Source organism: Lacerta agilis, chromosome 2 (genome assembly GCF_009819535.1).
Source record: "Lacerta agilis isolate rLacAgi1 chromosome 2, rLacAgi1.pri, whole genome shotgun sequence".
NCBI lineage: Eukaryota > Metazoa > Chordata > Lepidosauria > Squamata > Lacertidae > Lacerta > Lacerta agilis.
In genome coordinates this window covers 77,260,675-77,269,809 of record NC_046313.1, presented here as the reverse complement: position 1 = coordinate 77,269,809, position 9,135 = coordinate 77,260,675, and the positions used below count along the sequence as shown (strand labels likewise).

Here is a 9,135-nt window from a genome sequence, read left to right as displayed (position 1 = left end):
TGGAGTGCTCTCGTCCATGGGGTCACAACGAGTTGGACATGACTAAAGAACAATGTGTATTGTTTTAGTGCTTCTTGTTCTGGGATTGTGCAGACAACGATGAGCACATTCGAATAAACAAGTAAACAGTATAAAATAAATGATCGGTCTGGCCCTGCCCAGGGCACCCATTACTCAAATATTTGCCAGGTTTTATCACTTTCTTTCACCTTTCATAGGCAGGTGCATCTTCGCATAAGACCTGGCAGTAAGACTCTCCACCCCCCCCCCCCAGTAACCTTGAAGTTACTTCAAGAGTGCAGAACACTGAGGAAGATTTGTTGTTTTATCTTAAAGGACTAACAGAGTCTTACCACAAGACCCTTGTTGCTTTTGTTGCACCAGGCGACTCTTTGCTCTCCAACAAATGACCAAAGCCAAAACTTTTAGCTAGGTTGGGACCCCCCCTCCCCTCCCCAGGCTACTCAGGCCTTCTTTTTACCCACAACCCCCCCCCCCGACTTTGAGCGAAGCCAGAAGAGGCTTCTCGCTCTTCCCGGCTGTGGGATGGGAGCGGGGAGTGGAAGAAACCTGAACCCAAAAGGCGCCCACCCCCTTTCCCCGCTCCCGCCAGCCTCTGTGCTGCGGCTGCACCTGGCGCCTTGGCAGGCTGGGCACGTTCCTCCCCGCCGGGCCGCACGCCTTCGTCGGCCGGCCCCCAACCGGGGCAGCGCACGAGCCTGGCTCGCGGCGGCGAGGGGGTGTGGAAGACGAGGCGGGCGCCTGTGTGCGGCGAGAGCCGCGGGGACCGCGGTGGCGGGCAGCCCTGTCGGGAGGCGCGCCTCCGCCGCCGCCCTCCTCCTCCTCCCGGCCGGTGCCTCAGGGCGAGATGCAGGCGCCGGAAAGAAAGCGCGCGCGGGAGAGACGGCGAGCAGCTCCCCGCGTCCCCTTCTGAGGGCGCCTCCTTCGCCGTTGTGTAGCGCAGCCGTGCGCCTCAGGGCCCGTCCAAAGCTGCGGAGGCGCTTCTCCTGAGGGGCTGAAAACGGAGATGGAGCCGGAAGGTGAGCTTGGGGTGGCGGGTGGCAGCTTTTGCTACTCGGGGAGCGGGGGGAGAGAGTTGATAAATCTCTCCCTCTCTCCCCCCCCCCTCTCTCCTACCCCTTTTCCAAGGCTCCCTGCTTGCATGTGCTTCTCATCTCCCTGCGCCTCGGGAAAAAAAACTTTCCGTGCAAGTTGGCTTGGGACTGCCAAATCTCACTGCACGGAAGCCAAAGTCCTGCATTGTTCTCTGTCTGCCCCCCTCCTTCAAGACTTTCCTCAAGGTTTGAACGAGGGGGGAGCTCGCTGTCTGGCGGCGGAATGTGCTGGAGTGAATGGGTTTTCTCTTTAAAAACTTCCAACATGCAAGGTTTCGCTGGAAGTGTTAATATCAACCGACTCCCCAGACCTGCGTTTTCCTTGAAACCAGCCTGGATTGCTTGCTAATAAATCCGGCGGCCCACATTTTCACTCGATAGACGCCAAATGGTTTGTTCTGGCTCTGCCTTGGAGGGAAACACCTTGCTGAAAAATGTGGAAGGTTGAAGAAAGGGAGAGGACAGGGGTTTATATATTTTGGCACATGGCACATTGGAAAGGATTGGATTGATGTGCATCTTAATGATGATTGTACCTGTGGTTAGTTTGTTTGTGACATTTTTCAAACAACAATACTGGGAGACCCCTTCCTGATTAAGAATTCAATGTTGGTTAAGACTGTAGTCTTGTAGTCATGCTTCCAGTAGTAGCTTGCCACATATACTTGGAAAGTTCTCAGTGTAACACATGGTGGCAAGTGCCAACCCCTTTTTGCATTAGCACTTGACTGTCAGGTATAGTGGTTTTGAACATGGATCTACTCTCCATTGAGTGGTTTACTCCCTTTTGATAAATGAATTTAAGCTAGTGTCTTGTCACAGTACCTTGCGGTGGCAGATTTCATTAAGCCAGATCCATTGGGTGAATAAGTGCTACCTTTTGGCTTTGTCTGTGTTGAACTCACTGCCTCTCAGTTCCACTGGGTGATTTATTTATTTATTTAAATCCTCCTGACTCTGTTCCTCAACAGAAAGGGCTTCCAGATGAATAAAAGCAAGACAGCCCCTGTTTTCAGATTTACAATTTAAAAGAGAGAGAAAGAGAGAGAGGCATAAAAGGAGAAAACAATGAAGAGGGAGAAGGGGAAAGCAAAATCAGGCACCAGTTGCAGAGTCCTTATAACCAGCTGGGAAGGAAACAGTTCCGGGAGAGGAGGAGCTAATAGGATTTGGTCTCTCAGTTTATCTGATGGAGGTGATGAAATGGTTGCTGGTAGATGACAGCTGAAGGAGAGCTAAAGGCAGCTGCTGGTGTCTCAACAGAGCCAATGGACTTGGTATTATAAGAGCCTGTGCAGCCTCTCCACAACGTTTATAATACAGAAGCCCCAAATGCTTCTAACAGTGAAGATGTTCAATGTCTAGCACAGGGGTAGGCAACCTAAGGCCCGTGGGCCGGATGCGGCTCAGTCGCCTTCTCAATCTGGCCCGTGAACGGTCCGGGAATCAGCGTGTTTTTACATGAGTAGAATGTGTCCTTTTATTTAAAATGCATCTCTGGGTTATTTGCGGGGCATAGGAATTCGTTCATCCCCCCCCCATGTAGTCTGGCCCACCACATGGTCTGAGGGACAGTGGACCAGCCCACGGCTGAAAAAGGTTGCTGACCCCTGGTCTAGCATATGGCTCTGGCTTTGTGTGCTTTTAATGTCTAGCCCTTGATTGTTTAACGTTCTGTTTTTTTTGTTAGGAAGACCATTGTTTTAATGGATTATTTTAATTGGTTAGCCACTCTGAAAGCCTTTTGGATACAGGAAACATAGGAAGTCATTTTATACCATTTGTCTGTATAATTCATTGATTCCTTCAGTGGTTGGTTTAAGCTGGATCTTTCCCAGCCCTGTGCCTGAGGTTGAAGACTGAAGGCTTAAAGGGTGGGATACTAATATAATAAATGTCCAGTTTGAGGTGGGACAACCAGAATAATACATATTGTAAGACATGAGTAACCAAAGCTAAGCACAGTAAAAGAAACTCTGTATACTTATTCAATGGAAAGTTCACTTTTCTTTCTTTTTCTATCACTTCATTAATTGTCTATCATCTGTTTGCTTTTTGGGACAGAGACTTCAATGCTGTGAATAGTTATCTTGGGTGCTGCTCCTATTTTCTTTCTTTCCGCTTACGTTAAACCAACTTCTTCATTGAGGACCTGGATACAAGTCCAAGTTAACAACTGACTGCTGATCTAGCCTGCCAAGATCGTTGTGTGGTAGATTTGGCAGGCTGGAACAGCTGCTGTGTTCAATTATTGTTCAGTGGGAATGTATACCAAGTGCATATTGCATCTTGAGACATCCCAGGAGTGCTTGAAGCAGGTTCTAAAGATTTCACCAGACCTGTGAGGTTAGGGTTACCTTTAAAGGCTTGGACCTGTTATTCTCTTAGAATTGATAAGGTAGAAACTGAACCCATTTCCCCTCTTAAGGGCGCTTGCTAGTTTCTATGTGCATAAAAGATATTTTTTTAAAAACAACAACAACAATGAAAACAACTATTGACATAAAACACACAAGGACAGCCACACAGCCAGCTTGGGGGTCTTTCGGCTACGCAAGGCCCCAGATTTGCACCTGCTGTTCCTCCTCTAGTGTGTGTGTATAGCATATATTAGTTGCCCTTTTAGAAACCTGTTTGAGGTATTGCAGTGAATGTAATGCTATTTTAACTTTTCCTGTTCATAACCACTGGCTTACTGAGGTATCTAGCATATTTAAAAAAGAGCGAAGAAAACTGTTTGAGACACATTTATAGAACATTTGAAACTGTTCATGCAAACCTCATATTTCCCACAGTTTCTATTTCCGAAATGCATGTTGAAGTTCAGTGTCCAGCATATCTCTACCACTTTCGAAAAGAAAAGAGGTGGCCAATTCAAAGTCATTAGGGCCGCTCCCAGCCTCTCTAAAGGTTTGCACTTGTAATGTAATGTAATGGGCTTTTTAAAGGTGTTTTGAGGACGATGTAGAACAGCTGGTGGTTCCCCGTATAAGAACCAAGACTGTTGGGACAGCCTTGTATTTTGGGAACAACCTTTTTTAATATAGAAAAAAAGGTGAGTAAGGGAGGGGGACATGAAAGCTATAAAATTAGGTATCGTGGAGAAAGTAGATAAAGAGAAGCCCCCCCCCCTTCTCCCATAATACTAGAACTTAGTGTCATCCAATAATGGTAAACGTTGGAAGAATCAGGAAATACAAAAGGAAGTACTTCTTCATACATCACATAATAAAACTATGAAATTAACTACCACAAGATATAGTAAAGGCCACCAACCTTGATGGATTTAAAAGGGTTTTAGACAAATTAATAGAAGGCTATCTACAGCCACTAGCTGTGATGGCTGTGTACTTCCTGCAGTTTGCGTTGGGGTGTGCTATGCCCCTGAACACCAGTAACTGGGGAGCACATGGGGAAAGTGCTGTTGTGTTCATGCTTATGGGCTTTCCATAAGGCATCTGGTTGGCCACTGAGAACAAGTTGCTGGACTAGATGGACCCTGGTGGTCTGATCCAGTGGGACTCCTCTTATGTTCTTACGCCACTGATGGGCAGGGCCTGAGGCAAAAAAATGGGCAGAGCAACACATGGAACTCTAGTGTTTGTATAGTAGATTACATCCCAGCCATGCAAAAGTCAAGGGTCTACATACACAGGAATACATACCTCTCCAGCCACCCATTGAAGCAGGGCCTGGAGAAAGAGGCCTATAAGTCTGCATTTGGGTCTCAGGTTACCCAAACCTGATTTACGGTAGGCTTAGAAAGTAAAACAAAACCAACTTGGATCTGTGTTGCTTTTTTCAGTCATCAACATGGAACGGAGGAGCCAACTGGCACTTCATCCCAGGCAGGCCAATGGAGGAGGCCCTCCTGCCTTGCCACTCTCTTGAGTGGGTTCCATTGTGATTCCATCTTGTCTCCCCATTCTGTTTAACATGTATTTAAGGCCAGTAGGTGAGAGGACAGACATAATGTTTAGTGCTGTGGGCAAAATTTCCTTTATTCCCTTTCCTTTGCTTCCCCCTGCATCAGCTCACACCCCACGCCATCTGAAATATGTCTCGTATCTGGGTAAAAGTCAGAGTCAGTAGAATTACTCTGAGCCATGAAATCCACAAAGAAAGAGAGGCTGAGTACCCATCACTGTTTGGCTCCCATGTGCTCCCACCACTGGTGTTTGAAGCTGAATACACATGACATTTGCCACAATCCATATGTATCCTGTAGAGTCTTGATAAGTACTTTTGTTTGATGTACAGTGGTACCTCTGGTTACAAAATTAATTCATTCCGGAGGTCCGTTCTTAAGCTAAAACCATTCTTATCCTGAGGTGTACTTTTGCTAATGGGGCCTCCTGCTGCGTGCGCGCCTCTGATGCGTGATTTCCATTCGCATCCTGAGGCAAAGTTCGCAACCAGGAGCAGCTACTTCTGAGTTAGCAGAGTTCATAACCCGAAGTGTTCGTAACCAGATGCGTTCATAACCAGAGGGACCACTGTATTCCTTTAAGCCACCTTCCATTCAATTTGAAAAAGCAATGTGCACAGTTCAGACAGCCTTTGTACATGGACAGATAACAGCTTTTAAAATAGGTTTTTTGGGGGGTGGGGGGAGTTGCAAGTAATGGGCAGTGGAAACAGCATTGGGTGAAGACACCCCTGCTCCCTCTCTGGTGTGTACAGGAAGTGCTAATGCACTTGAAATTCATGGTGGGGGTGGGGGGGTGATGTCCCCCACTGTGTTTTGAGTTAATTTGTAAATAGTCAGAATGTGGGAAAGAGTGTCCCTCTTCCAACTTTGGCATTCAGCTGTCTATAGTTTTCAAGGGAGAAAAAGGTAACCACTCTCACCATTTCATGCCCAAGCGGAGCAGTGAGTGAGCAATGATTTTCATGTGGGGAGGGTGATGATGGCAGAGACTTCATGGGTTCCATGAAGCCCTGGCCTTAAGGGCACCACTGTGCCCGTGGAATAGAAGTTAGCAACTTCTGGGTTACCTAGTGTACAGTTGCGTTGGAAGCTGGATGCAGCCGAGATGATGGAAGCTGAAAAGCTTAAACAAGTTACGACTTATGGGATTTGAATTCTGGTTATGAAGGTTTGGCTTTCTTAGATCATTCAGGGTCACCGAGGCATTTCTACATTAACTGCGGTGCCTGGATGCTGGTTTTATAGTGGCCAGACGGGCTTTTCCCCATTCCACCTGCTAAAAAGGCTGCAGCCTTTCCTTTACAAGTCAGCTGTGTAGACCACCTCCACAGCCTTAAAGTGGGACTTACACTTTAAAGACTTACATCTTTCATGACTGTTTGAGAGGTTCAGTTTGTGCAGAATGTGGTAGACATCTCCTGACAGGGTTTCGGTACTAGCACCATACAATATTATACTAGCATTCCAGTTTATACCAGCTCCCCATTGTTTCCTAGGGAATAGCTGCTGATGTTTTTGAACTTCAAAGCCATGGACAACTTGTCCCTGTGTTCTTTAAGAACATATGCAGAACCTATAGGGCAATTGTTTCTTGCTCAACAAACCATTCATAGTATAGTTTAGGCTTCTTCTTTTTTTGCTGTCTTTTGTATTGTATTGTATTCTGTTCATTTGTCCGTGTAGCAGGCATGCTGCTCCACTTTGGTGTAATTCCTAAAAAGGCAATAAAATACACAATGATAAAATACACTATAGGAAACAGTTGGTTTCCAGGAGTCATAATGTAAGCACAGTTCAAGTCCCTCTTTTGGCAAAATATAACATCTTGGGGGCTAATTTTTGGGATGTTATGAGCAAACCTGCAATGTCTAAAACTCCTGATCAGCATTTCAGAATTATAAATGTGACAATCTTGCATTGTTACTAACTTTGCTGTTTGGCTTCTTTTGTCTGACAACTCTGTTTTAACATAACTTCCCACGACTGTAAAGGATGGAAACATTTTCTTTTGAAACTGATGAAATGTGAGACTCTGTTTTCAATGGAATGTAGGGATGTACCTTATATCTTAAACTGCAGCTGCACAATATTCCTGGCAAACAAATGCTAACTTTGTATGCATAATAGGAATTCAGTTTTACAGCTATCTTCCATCTTCCATGTATAATGGCTAAAAGAAGTAATAATGTAATCACAAGAACATCTGCTACAGTAAAGGCCCAGTTCCCATTTACAGTGCACATTTTAAAAGCTAGTTAAAAATCTTTGGAAGTAAAGTTTTGTAATATTAATATTTATAGATTAATGAAAATGGCATCACCTTAAATAGCTTGGTTGTTGCAAACTTGATTTGAGCTAGTCCGCCTGTTAAAGGTCTAGGTGACATAAGCAACTTAATTATACCGGCCATAATAGTCATGTTACAGCCCTTTATCAACTTGTAAAGCTCATAGAAAATAAGACTGTAGTCTGAACAAGACTGTTTTGTAAATTATTTATAAATGCTGGCACCATTAACTCAGAGCTCAAATGTGAGGTTCATTGATTTCAACAAAATTTACTTCAGAGTAGCTGATTAGGATCGAGTTCAAAACTGTTCTCTTGCATGCTAAAAGCTGGGGCTGGGACCTAAAGCTATGCCAGGGATGGGGAACAGCTTTTGTCAAATTCATATCCCACCCTTCCAGTGCTCAAAATTCCCCAGGCGCCTGGTGCATTTTGCTACTGATGCTGGTCCAATTGCAACTAGGTAGAGATTTCTGAGTGCCAGATTGGCAACTGACAGCCCCATTGAGCCAGCAGACTCACACTCAACAAAAGATGCACTTCTTGTGTTTCTGTGCTTCTGTGTGAATCATGGACCCTTTGCTGGGCATCATCACATCAAGGAAAGTAAGTGCAGGGGGAGCACAGATATATTTTGAGTGTGCTGCAGCTTTTCCACAGGCCAACCAAATGGAACTCCCAGACCAAAATTTAAAAACCTCTGCCATAGTTAATACCATAGTTAATACCAATATCATTTCCATTTGCACTGTGTGTGTTTCTCCTTCTTGCATGCTGGGACAAGTGAATCATTGTATAAGAGGAAGCTACAGTCTAGCAGACTAGTTGAGATCATAGAAATGTAGAATTGTAGCAATGGAAGTGACACCAAGGGTCTTCTAGTCCAAGCATCTGGCAAATAGACCTTCTGTTGTGGCGACTGTAACCATTTGGCACTCAGCTTATGTACCTGAGTTTCTAAGACTGCACCCTTCCTCCCAAAGGAGCCCAGAGCAGGAAACAACAAATGATAAAACAACAACAACAACAATAGCAACAAATCTTTAAAATAATTCCAATACAGCTGCAGGCTGGGGAAGATTTCAACACAGTAGCCTTGTTTAAAGAGGAAGTTCTGCAAAAAGACAGCAGACATGGCACCTGTGTAATATTGAAGGATGGGGGGGGGATTCCAATGGGTAGGTGCCAAAACACTAAAGGCTTGAACATATGCCCCTCCAGATGCTCCTGAACTACAGCTCCCATAATCCCTGACCATTGGCCATCCTGGCTGGGACTGATGGGAATTGGAGTCTGACAACTGGAGGGCTACAGGTTCCTCACTCTTGCCATAGATACTGGCCCTAATCCCACAAGAGAGAGCAGCACATAGAAACCAGGTTTTGTGTGTGGATTGCCCTGCTAGGTTAGGAACTGCATGTACAGGTCAGGTGTCGTTGTGTGTGCTTTAATGAGATCTATATCCACACTCATATGCATTTCCATCCATTTAGCAATACTGATGAGAACATGCAGTATACCACACCGTGTTGCACATGACTGTTGTTGGAGCAGAGCCAGTTTAAGGTTCTCCACTGAAGAAAATAGGCCAGTTGCATGACACTAAAATATCTGAACTTTTAAACAAAAAGAGCATTTTACATACTTACTGCATGCCTGGACTAAGAAGACGGGTAACTGCATTTACTGTGGTATGTTCAAGCTGCTTTACAGTGGATTGTGCTGCAAACCGCTTGTCACATTAATAATCTTTTAAAAAGTGTTAACACCTAGTTCAGTTTTCTGTCGCTTTGTTGATTAAAC

The 9,135-nt window shown here is 45.1% G+C and overlaps 1 protein-coding gene across 2 annotated transcripts in view; it reads left to right on the top strand.

Annotated features, from left to right (window-relative positions):
- Positions 1–809: 809 nt before the first annotated feature.
- Positions 810–9,135, top strand: part of FGD3 (FYVE, RhoGEF and PH domain containing 3) — a 104,037-nt gene continuing 95,711 nt past the window's right edge. Inside the window, exon 1 of one of the 2 annotated variants that reach the window (XM_033140883.1) lies at positions 810–1,040. In XM_033140883.1, coding sequence (XP_032996774.1) covers positions 1,028–1,040 — 13 coding nt within the window. In that variant the 5' untranslated portion in view covers positions 810–1,027. The remainder of the gene's footprint in view (positions 1,041–9,135) is intronic. The other variant, XM_033140882.1, reaches the window with a different exon arrangement.